Genomic DNA, 16,312 nt, shown 5'->3' on the forward strand with positions numbered 1-16,312 from the left:
ACTCATTAAGACCCCCCACTGTGAGTCTGTCAGCGCGTTTTGCAGCACAATCAAACTTGTAAGTGAACAATCTGCAGATTGATGTTAAACAGGCAATCAGTGGTGGGCTTTATTGTAAGAATGCATAGAAACTTACCTATTTACCAGACTGTTAGCTTTTTACCAATCTATTAGTATTGGAATTTATATTGGCCAATGAATGAACATTTAAAAGATAGACATCGGAGGGATACTGTAAATAAGTAAACAAATAACTACATATGACAAATGTTAGGAAATCTGTTTATGTTTCATGTATCTGAAAGAAAAAAGATATGTTGGCCGATATATCGGGAATTTTTTTTTTAAATCACCAAATAATGGTATGAATATCAGTCGACATCCTCACTTTCCTTCCTGTGTCTGGGACATAGAATTTTATAATTGATAAATAGCTGAATTCATCTGATCGTGAGTCCAGATAATTCAGTTCAGTGCAGCTGAATACTCTGAACACTGATGTCTCTGAGGAGCTGCTTTACAGTCTTGTTCTGTTTTACAATGTTTTTATTTTGTCAAATTTGAGTCTCATTTATTTGGGTTGAGCCTAATTATAACTAACCTGGGCAAAATCATTTTGTCATCCAGCGCATTTAATAAGCAGGCTGCAGAAAGAAAAAGCAAAAATAGTATCAACGAGAGGAGGTGGCTGCTTGGATTATGGCACAAAGACTGATGGTAATATAAACTGTTATGTTCATATTATTCGTTTATTTGTTCTTTTTCAAACATATTGCATGTTTCGGATATGCAGCTGAGAACACGATTTAGCAATGAGTCCAACTTAGACTTCTGTGGTGAATAATCTTTTCTGGCCAGCGTTCGGCCTCAGAGTGGATGCCAAAATGTTAAATAAGGCTGCGTCTTATAACCAGGAGTTGGGGTATAGACACAAAAGTTAAAGTCTCCTCTTAATAATGTCTAAAGATCTAAATTACTTTTATACATGTTATTGTAAATCTTTTATTCAGCACAGTACTTTTATGTTTTTACAGTAAGAAACCCTCTAAAAGAAGCATTTAATGCTGCCAAATTTAGAAAGTTAGGAAGTCCAAAAGTCAACATACAATTTTAATTAATGTTTTTGGCAAGGAAAGACGTGACTGCTCTTCTGTTTTATTTGTCATTCATCATTTCTTGTTTTTACTTACTGACATGACCGAAATTCTGTTTCTGTAGCGGCAGATGTTTAATCATTTATTAGTGTTTGTTTAGAGGTAGTAGCAGATTAGAGAAACACACACATGCACTCATCATCCAAACTCTGCAAACAGAAAGGAAATGACCTACTGTGTTATGACTAACATCTGGCACAGATGAGAGCCCAGAGCAAATGTAGTCCCTTTGTAGGGGGTTGGGATTGAGGGTAGGATGATAGAAGCACGCAAGATAATTCAATGCAATTCAATTTTCATGCATTGTTACATAACCATAACAAATAATTAAAAGAACTGAGATGCACAGTTGTGGGAAGTCTCTGGGAGAAGGGTTTTTGTGTGCAAAAGGATCTGTAGGAACAGATGAATGCAATGAAATGGCAGTAAATCAGAAAAGCGCTGCCCTGCGAAGAAAAACTACTTTAACACTGAAGTTGAAATGGGCCCAGTGGTGCTGTTTGGCAGGTTGTAGTGCCTATTAGAACAGAGCAGTGCCAATGTAATAAAGTTCAAACCCTCCTGGGCTGTCTGAGTTTTAATCTTATGCTGAGTCCAAGCCAGTCAACTTGGAACTGCACTGATAATTGTCAGTTTTATAACACATTCTTGTTGGAGAACAAAGGAAACACCAGGGCTCTTTACTAAATATACCATATATCCTTCAAATAAAAATAAACATATGACCTGAAATTTAACAGTTGTCTGGCATTATTATTAGAAAGAACTGCACAAATAAAATCCAAGTAACAACTTCACTAACACTCAGTGGATACAGTAGTAGGTACAGCTTGCTTTTGCCCTCAGATCTGCCTTAATTCTTCGTGGCATCCATCAGTGATTTTGGTCCATATTGACATGATAACATCACACGGTTGCTGCAGATTTGCTGGCTGCACACTCAGGTTATGAATCTCCCATTACACCACATACCAGAAGTGCTCTGTTGGATTTAGAGCTGGTGACTGTGGAGGCCGTTTAGGTACGGTGAACTCATCGTTATGTTCAAGAAACCAGTTTGAGTTGATTTGAGGAATGTGACATACTATGTGATCTTGATGGATACCATGTGGTCATAAAGGGATGAGCATGGTCAGCAACAATATTCTGGTAGGCTGTGATGTTTAAATGGTGCTCAGTTGGTACTAAGGGGCCCAGCGTTTGCCAAAAACATATCTCTTACACCATTACATCACCACCCTGAAGCAAGCTAGAAGGCAGGATGGATCCATGTCCTCATGTTGTTCACGCCAAATCCTTGACCCACCATCAGAATATTGCAGCAGGAATCAAGACACATCAAACCAGGCAATGCTTTTACAGTCTTGTCCTACTGGTAGCAGTTGGTGAGCTGGTACAAACTGTAGCCTCAGTTTCCTGTTCTTAGCTGACAGGTACGGAGTGTGGTCTTCTGCTGCTGTAGCCCATTTGCTTCAAGTTCAGTATACTGTGCATTCAAAGATGCTCTTCTGCACATCTTGGTTTGTAACAAACTGTTATTTGAGTTGCTATTGCTTTGCTATCAAAGGCAACAGTAATGCAAAATATTAGTCTGGGCAATCTGTCAAAAGTCAGTATATTAAGGTTGCAATGAAACTGGCTTCAGCCAGCTGAAAAACTTTTATTGGTTTTCCACAATTCAAAATATGTAAAAATAAAATTATGCTGGTATTAAGGCATGGCCACACCATGCAAGTGTATTTAAATCAAGTGGAATCATTGGGATTTGTGGATTTGCTTCCAGCAATGAAACAAAAGCACAGAAATTTAGCCAGACATCATTGATCTTTGAGGGAAAGCGAGCCAAGGGTTTTAAAAAGAAGAAAACGTTTCTCTCTGAGAACATTAATTGTTACAAAAAGTAGAAGACAGTGCCTGGAGTCACTGATACAGAGACGCATTGACGTCTTGTGTCGTGGGACTCTAGCTAAGCTAAGCCTGCTTACTTCCCAGAACTCTAGAAGCCTTTTTTGCTTTTCTCTGACTTCTTGCTGAATGAAATTCTGTACAATCACAGATAAAATGCCAGGGGTGCTAAATGTGCTACCGGAGAGAAAATAGAAAAGAAGCTCATATGGATCCTGCCAATGGAAACAATGAAAAGTAACACTAAAACCAACCCAGTGCCCAGAGATTATACTGGACTGCAGGAAACAGTTGATGCCTGGGTGTTTTAATTGACTGTTTTTTTGCCTGGCTGGCAGGAGCAGCAGCAGCTGGGCTGGCAGGTACGCTAGTTTACCAAGTGTCACATTGTCACAGAGCTTTTAAAGCTAAATATTCTAAAGATGCATGGATTAAGTTAACTGTGTTACTCGGTCTTTGCATGAAAGAAGTTGATGTAATACAGCACTTTGATTTAAATATAGCTAGATATTCAATATCCAGAATTTCTTTAGCCATCCTACCAAAGCACCCAAACAATTTTTGTGCAGTACACTGAATATTAAAAAGCAGAGTAAATGAAAGTCTTGCACCCTTCAAAGAGGAGCCAAAAAGAAAGAAAAAGAACAAAGAAGGCAAGAGATTTAGAGAATAAAAGGGAGACAGTGCAGAGAGCAGATTGTGGCCTGCTTAACATGATGAGCCACTGAATATCAAAGCTTACTGACATGCAGTCACGGTAGCTTTACATGGTACAGTTACTGGTTGCAGCCTCAAAGACCAGAATGGTAAATGAACTGGTTCTTATATAGCGCTTTTCTACTCTTCTGAGCACTCAAAGCACTTTACACAACTTGTGCATTCACCCGATGCTTTCTAGCTAAATAACACACATTCACACTCCGATTGATGCATTAGAGACCAATCTGGGGTTAGTATCTTGCCCAATGATATTTGGCATGCAGACTAGGGGAAGCCAGGAATTGAACCACCAACCTTCCGATCAGTAGATGACCTGCTCTGCCACCTGAGCTACAGCCACCCCAAAGGCGAAGGATCAGGGAGCAGTGTCAGGACAAGTCTTGCTTCGGTGCCAAAGAGATGCCTTTGTTTTATTCTGTCTCGACACGTCAGCAAATGTCACTCCATGTAAAGCAGATCCAATTACGCTACCATTCTGCTGCAGTCCCCTGAACGCACAGCAGGCTGTGCACAGAAGTTCATATTTCCTTTGAGGTAACACTTTGACATGACAACATTGGAGTTTTGATGGCAAATTGAAGCCAAAATAAGAACTTAAAAGCCTTTAAACGTTCTTTTTTGCTATCATGAAAAGTATGCTACTTCATCCAGAGCAAGTAGTCAGTCTTAATGCTTTCAAAAGGAGAGGATAATTTTCAGAACTGAAATATGAAGGCTCTTTACTGGCAAGTTGGATTATGCGATGACACTATCTTTTGCTTTTTTGCTGAATTTGACTCACTGATATCAGTGACACCACATCCTGCTCTCGACACTATCACAGCATCACCTCCATCGAATCGTGGGCAGTACAAGCTTCTGTGGCTGAACAGCAGGGCGATGTCATGTGGCATACAGCACGGGGATTACATACCCTAATCTGCCTGTCATGAAAAATCCAACTAGAGGAAAAAAAGAGGAGAGAGATCAAGATTATGGAATAACAAATGGCGAATGTTACAAAACCAGATGAAAAATGGGGATATTGATTTTGGACCGCTTTGCACCTTCTAGCAGAGACCTGCAAAGACCTGATGCGGGGGGGCTGAGGCGAGCGCTGTGTAGTACATGCATGTGAGCGAATTTTGACCTTACTTGAAAAGTGCATATCAGAGTGCCTGAGTTCATGTTGCCGTGCACACACAATATCACCACTACAAAATAAGCAAAGGATGTGGTGAAGCAAAGGATTTTAGTGAAGCCTTCTATTTGCAGGGGTGTGTTTATAAAAGAACGCGCAGACTCCTTCATGTGACCGCAGAGGAACCAAAACACTGACACAGGCAGCTGAGAGGCGAAAAGAACGGAATCCAACTTTTCTTTGATATTTTACTTTGTGACCAAAAATTGCGTTCGCCCAGTGCATGAATGCACTCTACATCTACATGTGCATTCTCAACTTACAAAGAAGAATTCTAAAAGACTTTATTAGATAATCTGAGTTCAAAGCCACATTGTAATTACATCTGTTTGATCACCTTGAAAATTGGCAGTAGCACGCTAGTGTTTACTGTATACTGTACTGTCCCAGAGTTTCTTGTAATGTTTAAAAAGTGGTCCTGAGCAACTGTTCTGCAGGCTTTCTAAAGGCCTTTCAGTCTTTCATCAGCACTTATTTTCAGTCCAGTCCTTGTACCGGACCTTTTCAGAGGAATGTTTTGTTTGTAAAACCACTTAACACTGACCTACGAATCATTCAATCATGAAAAAGAACCCAACTCAAAGGAGGAGAGAGTGTTGTGTCTACACATAACAGACAACATAGCAAAGAACCCATTTTAAACTGAATCACTTTGCTAGCAGCCAGTTGAAAAAACACACGTTTTCTTTAGTTGAATCTATAAAAAATGTTTGACAGACGTAAAACAGTATTTTTGCACCAATAAACCGTACATTTTTACAAAAAGCCTAAAACTTGGTCTAATCTGAGCATGCTGTTCAGTGTTTCCTTGAAAAGTTTGAGGAAACTAGACAAGTGGAGGACAAGAGAAGAAGTGGCAGGCCTAAATGCTATTTACAGCAGATGAACAGTACATGAAAGTCATGACTTACAGAAATAGGAAATAATCCAACAAAGACCTGACACAGGACCTTAGAGATGCATCTGGCCTTTTGGTTCATCAGTCTGTCTCAGTGAAGAGTGGCTGTCAAGAAGCCATTATTCTTAAGGAAAGGAAACAGGGAGAAAAGACAGAGATGTGCCAAATTACACAAGAACTGGATTTAAAATCAGTTGCCTTAGGTCTTTTTTAGGTCTAAATTTTTTGCTTCGGATTCTCATCTAGGTCAGGAAAGAGGTCAAATAACAGCCATCTGTAAAACACAGTGGAGGCTCTTTCATGGGTTGAGGCTGCATTTCAGACAGCAGTGTTGAAGATCTTCTCAAAATAGATGGAATTACTGACCCAGAAAGATTGAAGTATTGTTGTATGTTTAGCCAGTATGACAATGATCCCAAACACGCTGCCAATACAGTAAAAATTTCCATTTCTGGATAGAAAACCACACAATGGATTTTTGTTAGTGTTTTAGCATGTTAGTAGGTATTTATAACAGGGTCTTTAAAGTGTAAATTCCAGTCACATTAATTTTGGGCCTTAAAGTGTCTGAAAACCTCCACATTCTGAAGTTATTTTTATACATTTGTTAATTATCTTTTTTTGGAAGGGGCGGGGCATTATGACCATGCAGTAACAAAACTATAAATTAAAACCAACATGTTGCCAGTAGCCACTAATGGAAACTACAGCGTGTATAAAACACCCAGCTTGTGTTTTGTTTTGCAGTGTGAGGTGTCTGCTAATGCAACATACCCACTCATAAGTGAACATGTTAGGTGTTAAAGCTGTACAGTTGCGCAGGAAGTCAGAAAAACATCGGTTGCCATAACACACCAACAGCAGTACCGAAAATCCCACTCCAGTGAAACCCACTCTGCATTAGCAGCATCACTCCTGTAACTCCAGACAGTGCTTGGAGCTACGCTGACATTAAAGTGGTGGTGCTCTGGACTAATTCTGGCTCTGTGATTCTCATTCGTATCCCTCATCCTTTTCTTCTGCCAATATGGATGTGAAATAAGTCTTAAAAAGCATTTATAATCATCTTAAACAGGTCATTAAGAAATCTTGCTGGACTAAAGACAAAGCGCAAAGAGCAAGCTGATGAGGGTGTGATTAGTTTTGCAGACTTTAAATGCAAAACAAAGTATTGGATAAGGTGAAAATTAAGCCTAACGATTTACCTCGAGAGAGAAACATCTGTGCAAAATTTCATGGCAGTCTAGACAGCTCATGCAAAACCACAAATATAAACCTCATGGTGGCGGCTGAGCAATCGGGGGGATCGTCAAAGTCAGTAGACTTATCCCCTGGGAACCATGAATGTCTGCACAAAATATTTGGCAGTCTAATGCAATATTGAGATACATTATTTGATAACGGATGACGCTGCCGCTCCTTCAGTCTTATGTTCTGCTGTCACTAACGGTTTGTGTTGATATTTAACATGAATATTTATAGTGTAGGCTGAGTATTAGAGAACAATACAGTTAAGGTTGAAGCAATCCAACACAAGGTACGATTATTCTGTCAGGACTGACGTTTTTACCACCTAGACAAATGATTGTGGTGAACCCTTCCACTTTTCATTTAAATCTGTCACAACCCCTCCAAAATAAACTGTGCTTAGCAGAAATGAGTTTGTTTTAGTCAAACCAAACCTCCCAGACTCCACCAACCTGAATAGCTCCAGCATATAATACAGCTAAACATACTGTCTACAACAAAGAACATGCACAACTCACGCTCCTTGTTGTGTCACTACTCCTACTCCCATCTGCAGCTGAGTAATCACGCTTTATTTGTGCAAACGCCCACCCTATACTGACAACATCGAGTTCACACCTGCTCTGTAGGCACTGCCATGTAAAGATCACTATCAAAATAGACACGGCCTTTTCGCCTGAGAGCAGATACACAAGAAAATCGGATTTTACTGAAAAATACACTCTCGAAATGACAAGCCAAGTTATCCAAAAAAGAGATTCCTTCGCGGTTTTGCTGCAACTCTATAGGTTTGTGTGCAGGAGTTCTTGGGCTTTGGAAGTACATGCCGTCCTGTCTGGATTCGTTTGCATCAAGAAGTACTCCTGCTGCCGCCTTTGATTTTCTGGCCAGAAGTCTGAATATCAGCTCCGGGATCACCTATGATGGAAGAGATTATTGTTGACTTTAATGACTTTATGGCAAAAGAGGAGAGCCTGTAATTTCACTCACTGCCACGAATCACAGAACAATTCGCAGCAGAAACCTCGGCGGTGGTCGCTCATTACTTCTCACTAGAGCCCCATGCAGATGTCCTATTATGCAGTAATAGTCCCCTTCACTCATGCATAAGGACTTCCACTTGGCACAGGCTGTAACTGTGATCTGAGAAAGACTTCTCAAAATGAGCTGAAATGCAGACATCCTGCAGGGGCTCCAGTGGCGCAATCGGTCAGCGCGCGGTACTTATAAGACAGTAACCTGCAGAGCGATGCCGAGGTTGTGAGTTCGAGCCTCACCTGGAGCAGTGAAGTTTTAGGCTCTTCGGTTTAGGAGATTTAAGCCAGACCATGTATGTGCGTGCGTGGGAGGGTAGAGTAGTGCTAAGTTGATGACAACTTTAACCCCACAAACACACTGCTGGCTTTTGATAGCTACACAATACTTTGTCTGATATTCTTTAAGCAATGAGCACAAAGTAGTTTAAAAATTACTCTAAAGACGGTGCTTGACTCTTCAGCACAGCAAGAACTTTTCACAATATATCACAAATAGAACATCAATTACACCAACACAGATAATTAATCAGATAATCCACATATGCCAGTAGGTCAGGATCGTTTTTAGAGTAGAGTAACTAAATAAACAGTGAGACAGTAAACAGACAAAATGTGCACACATCATCAAGCAGCAGCAGCTTTGAGAAACAAATGACAGTTTTGGTTCTGCACATTATTAAAAAGTTCCAGAGCAAACATTCACAAACTGAGGAAATGTCTTATGAATTCTCATACAGCTGCCGTGGAAACAGATAAACAGGAAAACCCCTTTTCACTCTCTGAATGCCTTCAAAGTCATAAACCAGTGAGCAACTGAGATCAGTGGAAGCTTCGGCCTTTTATTTTCTTTTTTTTATCTTTCCGTCTGCTGGTGTGGCTCAGCTTGGGTCAAATTTTCTGTCTGATGCTGTCTGTTAACGGGCGGCCTGCAGTGCAACAGCATCCTTTTCTCTCCACACAAGTGGCGTGCTTGTGTTTTATCTGAGCACAAGCCTTCCATGTGAGCAGCTTAGTGCCACCTTGTGGTTGTGAAACATAGCTGCACCAACGTGCCTCCAAAACTCCAGGGGAGGAGTAAGTACTGGTAGATCTTAGTTTGCAGATAAATGCTGAGTATCCTGTGGGAATGGAGAAAATATTAACTGGTGTTTGGGAAAAGTTTAAGCTCAGCTGAAATAATGTGTCATGTGTTTGCATTAAGTTATCTAAATGTGCGGAAGTGCTGTTTATAAGACGGCAAACAGCAGAGTAATGCTAAGTTTGTGAGTTTGAGCCTTACCTGGAGCAAAGGAGCAAACTGAAGCTATCAGTGTTGAGGAGTTAAACTTCAGGACACCGGAGGCGTAACGGTGCAGCTTGCTTGTGGCCAGAATAAGAAAAATAGTGGGCCGCTGCTCCTAATACTATCAGCATGTTTATTTCAGTCAGTAATTCAGTCGACACAATCATCTGAAAGAAGATCATATAGTAGATCTGCTCAACTGTGGTTCAGTGTCACTCCACACTGTGATTCAGTTTGTTAGGAAAAGACTTCAAGTTGTTGGCAGACTAGTGGCTCATAATTTGGATTATTCAGGAATTTGCCTCAGTACTGTGTCTGTGCGAGGTCACATCACGTGGATTACAGCTGTTTATTGTTAGCACGCTCTGTCTACTGTCTGTGATTAATCGACCAAGCTGGTCACTTTGGATTTTTTGGCTTGTGACAGTTCGGTAATTTGTCTGAGCACTTTTTCCAAAAAACCATTTCCTTCTCTGTTTGTGTTGCCCAGCTGGCAGGTGTCAGGAGAGGCAGCGAGCATGGATGAGCCGAGCAGCAGGAACAGCAGCCTGCAGAGGAAGAAGCCACCATGGCTGAAACTGGACATCCCAACCATCCAGCTGACACCGGATGACACGCCAGCGCCCAACCAGGTGAAGGCACAGGACTCAAAAGCATGTCTGGAGTAAAAGGAAGATAAGAGGTGTAAAATTCTGACTACAAGCACACGTTATACTGGAAAAAAATCAATGTTTTTGAGCACTTTCAACAACATCTGGCGGTCTTTCACCTGGTGGCAACCAGTGTTGGTCAAGTTACTTGAAAAAAGTAATCAGTGACTAATTACTGATTACTTCCCCCCAAAAGTAATCCCATTACTTTACTGATTACTTATTTTCAAAAGTAATTAATTACTTAGTTACTTAGTTACTTTTTAAAAACACGATTTACAACCTGAAGAGGTGATAAAGTGATAGATCTTTCAGCCCAATTCTACTTTTTCTACATAATCCATCATACAAAATGTAATCAAATGGAAAAGTCTCTTTTTTTAAAACTTGTTTTATTAGTTTTAATCTTTTAACTTTATGCGTCAAGCAAAAATTTAATTATATACAACATTCTCTGACTGGAAGAAATTTGTTTAACATTTAAAACTATTTTCTGCACATTCCAGCACATAAAATAAAATATTTTGTGTGTTTACACTCAGTCTTTCAAATAGATGCAAGTAAAACACAGCAGAAAATAAATAAAGTCAAAGACTCAGCGGTCCTGTTGTTCTATTTTCACCTGTAAACCAGGAGTGGGGTAGGTGGAGGTTTGCCCTGGTGCAGGTGTGCCGCAGCGGTCAGTTGAAGAATCCGCGAGTTTCTCTGTGAGTTTCCCATTACGTCGTAGCGCACTCGGTGCTTGCTTGGAAGTTCAGGTTTTTTTTCGCTGTAAAAAGAAGTTTTCTTCCCACGCACGATGGACGCTAATGTTTTTGTCACTTTTTATCAAACTTAAAGTAAGGTCAGTACTTCCACGCTTTAAACGCTGCACGCTCATACTCTCTCCGCACTCGATATATGATCCATTGTTGATCTGCACACAGCTGTTGTCACGAACGTCGCACTCACTTACGTCACTGTCATGAGACACTAGCACAAAAAAATCACAAATAAAAAAACGCAGTAACGCAGCATACGGGGAAGTAACGGTAATCTAATTGCCGTTTTTTTGCAATAGTAATCCCTTACTTTACTTGTTACTTGAAAAAAGTAATCGGATTACAGTAACGCGTTACTTGTAACACATTACTGCCCATCTCTGGTGGCAACTCAGTAAATTCCATCAAATGAAGAAGACCGTAGCACTGAAAACTCTAACCCTAGCGGATTGCTTCTTCTGTGTGGAATTAGCTTGTTCCTTGACATGCAGTCACTCATTCCCAGTGGTACAGAGCATGATTGTATCATTTGTGTGTGTGTTTATGTGTGTTTACGTTACAGCCAGTGAGGCGCCTGCGCAGCGTCAGCATGCCAGGGGAAAACCCTCAGACCTGCATTGCTGCCTTGGAAACTTCCAACAACTACCTCAGACCTCCTGCGGAGAGATTGCCCTCCATCACTCAGTCCATTATAATGTTAGACACACACACACACACACACACACACACACACACACACACACACACACACACACACACACACACACACACACACAGGGGTATATAAAGAGAACTCCTCTGTCCTCTCTTCCTATTTTCTCCAGCTGCTAATTTCCTCTTTCTGCTTCTGCAAGCAAAATCCATAATTCTAATAATTCCTCAACTAAACTATTAGATGCTTTTGCTTCCTTTCAATTAATCCTGCTCTCTTTTTTCTCTTTCCCCCCCTTTTACTTTGGCCTTGCTTTTTTCTTTTTTCTTTCCCTCTTTGTCTCCCTTCAAACCTCTTACTCCGATGTGAACGTAGTGAGAAAAGGGTGCACTTTGAACGCATCAACACCGTTCCCCCAAAGGGCCAGAGGAGCCCCAGGAGGGTGTCAACCATCCGAAGGCGGTCCTGTATCCCCAAGATACTGACCCGGCGGCGTTCATCTATACCAAAACAAATCATCAGGTACATGAGAGGTGAAGTAGGGGGCCAGGATAACAGCGAGTAGAAGCTGTTAGTTGATTTTTTTTGACTAGTGGTAGATTATTGGGTTTCAGCAAGCTCCAGGGATGCCAGCATGGACTTAGTTAGTTGAAACATCTTGACTCAGACTTTCAGGTGAAAAGCTACTGCTTAACCCGTTGCAACACAAATTCTATCCTTTAAACTACTCACCTGATCTAAAACAGGACCTGAAAATGGGCTTTCAGCACAGGTTCGATTTCTTAAATCCCAAAGACAAAGCCCAAAAGGAAGTAAAGGACTCCAGTTCTCTGTCACTCCACTTGATTTGCAGTATGCTGAAAGGTTAATATGGGTTTATTTTTTTTGTCCAGTGATGCTAAAAACATGTTTGTTGCTTAATGTCTAATCCAGCCTTAACATTGAGTAAAACAGCTAAACTGAGACTGAAAGCTGGTGGACTAACATACAGACATCAAATAACTACTGAGTCTTCAAAACAGATGCTATTTGCTTGTAAGATCACACCTTTAACTCCAAAGGTGACATATCTGTGTTGTGTTTGTGCTTTATCTTTAAAACATGTTGAAATTCTCAGTAAAAATGGAGCTGATTTGTGAAGCATTTACACGCTATATTGAAAATAATAGAAATAAATTAAAAAATGATTTTCTTTTGAAATGTTCGTGTAAGATTTGATACATTTTATGATGATATGTTTATCACCCAGAACGCTTAATGTCATATTTATATTTACATTATATTATGACAGTTAGGGCTGTGCGATATGACCAAAATCTCATATCCCGATATAAGAATTCTATCGTCCCGATAACAATATAAATCACAAAAATGTAACATTTTCTGTAAATTCTGTGAATCTCGGGCAGCTCGTCTTGCGGGAAGTGTTTCCAGCTGCGCGTCATGTAGCTGGAGTCGAGTGTTTTAACCGATGCATGAAACGATACATTTTTAGATAAAGTTGTAAAGGCCGCCGTTTTCTTTGTGAATATTTATTACAGCCTGTTCTAACGTTTGAGTCTAAGGTTTATTTTTTAGCACCTGGCGGCTCTTTTTTACTTCTCATCCGTGAATAATCTGCTCTTTCACATGATTTAGTTTATTTTGAAAAGTCTCAACAGGATCTTGAGCTTTATTGTGAAAGGTTTATGTGGAACATAAACAAGCGGACACGCGATGCTGTTACCATTGTTGTTGCTAATGACAACGCATAAAAACAGGCGCTTGTCCGTCTGTAGTGTGGTTATATTAAATATAAGAGAAAAAGAGAACTTTAAGAAGTTAATACAGCCACTACAGTGACCATCGAAACGATGAAAAAATATCGCCGTAAACAGTTTATTTTGCGACACCACAAAACGATAGCGTAAAATAAAACGATAGAAGTTTTTATATCGTCATCCGATATATATCGTTATATCGAACAGCCCTAATGTCAGTCATCATTTATGAGTGCAAAAATGCTATTTTATGTCTGTCAAAACTGTTTTACTTTTGGCATTTTTCTTTGATTCAGCCAAAGAAATTGGAACAAATTATGTGTTCCTGACTTAGAAGGCTGTTAGTAAGTGTCCAAAGATACAGTTTACAATGGGTTACTGCTAAGTTGTCTGTTACGTGTAGAAACAACACTGGTCCATCCTTTGAGGTACGTGCCTGTTTTATGCTTGAATGATTCATAGGTCAGTGTTAAGTGGCTTTACAAACAAAAATATTATTCATCTGAAAATGGTCAGATACAAGGATGGGACTGAAAGCAGCCAATGAAAGAGCCTGAGAAAGCCCAGAGAAGAACACTTTAAAAAATGATAGGAAAAGTCAGTCTCCTTGGAAGCAAAACATAAAGAAATGAGGGGTGACTCATGAGTTTTGCTCAGTACTGTATGACAGTACTAAACTGGCCTGCCTGCAGTAACTGATACATTATTAAATATGACAGCGTTGAGCAGCTGAAAGTGCGTGTCAAGCAATAACTGTGCAAACGTGTTTTTCAAAACTAACTTTGGTTCACACTTGATGCAACACAAAGAAAAACACATTACTGTCCCAACGTCTTTTCCAAAAAAACCATTAAGATGTACAAGTTTCAGCATTTAATGTGTTGTCTTTGTTATGTTTTCAGTTGAAAAGATTTCAGGTGGTTTAAAAGATTTTCAAACTCATTGGTCACATTTTCTTCATGCCACAGCTGCGAGGGTTTGTTGGTGTCAGTCCAGGTCATACACAGGACCACATGGTTTGTAGGAGACAACATAACACAAACGCTCATTCTGGCTATCTTATGTGCGTCATACCACTTCAAAGCGGCTGCTTAAACAGAATTAAATTAATGTAAACGTTTGAAGACGGAGCCGCAACTCAAACCTGCAGATACTCTTCAAAAGAGAGTGTCCTAATGTTCTAATTTCATCCTGCAGAAATGTATTAGCATTTTATTTGGATTTGTGGAAGAAGCACAGGACGCGTTTGGTGTTCGTGAGAGAATTAATGCGATTGTATGTGACTCGTGGAGGTTAGCTGAGGTCCCTCCTCCGCAAGAGTTCATGAATCCATGCTAAATCTTTACTATTCAAACAAAGCACGTCTCTGAGTGTGATTTGTTGTGTGCTCGCGGGGTATCTTGGAGGACACCCTGATGTTTGTTTATCTGGAGGACAAGCGGAGCGCTCTTTACGGGTCATTATTCATGTTAAGGAGGCCACAAAATTAAACGGTAGATAACTTTGCCATTCACCGCAAGTTCACACGCTCAGTTTGACTTCTTAAAGAAGCTCACGCGAGTTTCCGAACTGCAGAGCACGTTGGGGTTTTAGCTTGGAGCGATGAGAAAATCAACCTCTCCGGTAGTGTGTGTATATACAGTATGTGTGTATGTGTCATGTCCAGGCATGTCCAAGGTGCACTCCCTTCATCGTTTCTCCCTCCTAATGCCCATGATGATCTTTCTTCTCTCCCTCCTTCTAATGTTCCATTTCCTGTGGTATGTTAGAGGGAGAACTGGTGTTTACATTCACTCCTGCAAAACAAGGCAGAGACACAGGCCGGCAGAGGGAGAGAGGACTCACTGATAGAGATCGTTGGGGGCTGTTGATGTGGGAAAATGTTCAGTTTGACGAGGACCAGCATCGCTGTCTTTTTTGCCCAGTAGGTCACATCCTTTCATGTGAGCTCTTAAGGAGGGACGTCTCCAGACAAATTATCGCTCTTTGTCGGGTACGGAAATTTAGACTGTGTGTGCTGGTGACACAAGTTCAGAAAACAAAGATCCACCCACTCATTGTGTGTTATATAGTCCAGCTGGATGAAATTGGAAGCTCTCTGTGGATTTCTTTTCACGTCATGATGTGGACATCAGCCTCCCGTCTGACTGAGGAGTTTAGCACTGGATTCTCTCAAACTTTGATTAACCAGGAGAGCACAGTAGAAGAAAGGGATGTTCAGCAGACTCCAGACATGTGCTGATCCTCTGCTCTTTGCTTAGCGGTGACGTAGAGCTGGCCTGGATATCAGGAAATCCCCTTATGGAACATTGTATGTGGGATTTGTGAAGGATCAGTTTGTATTTGGCAGATTGAAGTTTATTAGGGGTCAGGGGCTAAGCGGGGACAGTACTGGCGATGGAGATCACTCAGCTCCAGAGTCCCCAGCCCAATCAGGAATGAGCCATACCCTAAAGCCCTCTTGGAGATCTCAGGACAGGTGAGTGCGCTGAGGCAAACTGGAGCAGAGCAAAACATCTGGCTCAGCATGAGATGCTTTGGAAAGTCAGTGAAAATTCTCAACAAAGCACTTGTTCTGTCTTTGAGGGGGATTAAGATTTTCTCAAAATTAACTACAGGATTTAGAGTCACTAGCAGCTCACATTTTAAATTGCTTTCAGTCTTATATGTTGAGTTTTACGGAAGGGTTTGTGATTGCCAGCATGTACATCTCATCTGTTTTATGCCATCTCTTTAAACATAGGAAGTTTTGAAGCTTTGAAGAGAATAGTTCTGAAAAAGTGGCTTATTTGCTTTGCTTTAGGAAGTTCAGTAAGAAGACTGATAAAAGCTGTCATATATGTGGGATAAATATAAATTAAACTGTAGCCAGGAGATGATTAACTGTGATCTAATCAAAGTGTATAATAATTGGTTACTAGCGTAACCCACTGCCACTGAAACAGCTCTGTTCAGTGGTAGCATATCATTTTTGTTATTTAGCTGTCTATGGAAGTTAAACAAAAACGATTAAACTTGTTAACTTGTGACATTTAAAGGTGCCATTATTAGGCTCATTGAGTTGA

The 16,312-nt window shown here is 40.5% G+C and overlaps 1 protein-coding gene and 1 non-coding gene across 5 annotated transcripts in view; both read left to right on the forward strand.

The window, feature by feature from the left end:
* The window catches only part of rhbdf1b (rhomboid 5 homolog 1b (Drosophila)), a 40,007-nt gene that overhangs the window by 12,736 nt on the left and 10,959 nt on the right, over positions 1 to 16,312 (forward strand). For 3 of the 4 annotated variants that reach the window (XM_005939103.3, XM_042227363.1, XM_042227364.1), the window contains exons 2-3: positions 9,915 to 10,056; positions 11,398 to 11,531. In XM_005939103.3, the coding sequence (XP_005939165.1) occupies positions 9,943 to 10,056; positions 11,398 to 11,531 (248 nt within the window). In that variant the 5' untranslated portion in view covers positions 9,915 to 9,942. Of the gene's footprint in view, positions 1 to 9,914; positions 10,057 to 11,397; positions 11,532 to 13,399; positions 15,727 to 16,312 lie in introns of those variants that run through there. The other variant, XM_005939105.3, reaches the window with a different exon arrangement.
* On the forward strand, positions 8,297 to 8,390 carry trnai-uau. Its single transcript has 2 exons — positions 8,297 to 8,334; positions 8,355 to 8,390. It is a non-coding gene; the product is annotated as a tRNA-Ile (tRNA).

This window comes from Haplochromis burtoni, unplaced genomic scaffold (genome assembly GCF_018398535.1).
Source record: "Haplochromis burtoni strain Fernald_Lab_line unplaced genomic scaffold, NCSU_Asbu1 Contig_257, whole genome shotgun sequence".
Lineage (NCBI taxonomy): Eukaryota > Metazoa > Chordata > Actinopteri > Cichliformes > Cichlidae > Haplochromis > Haplochromis burtoni.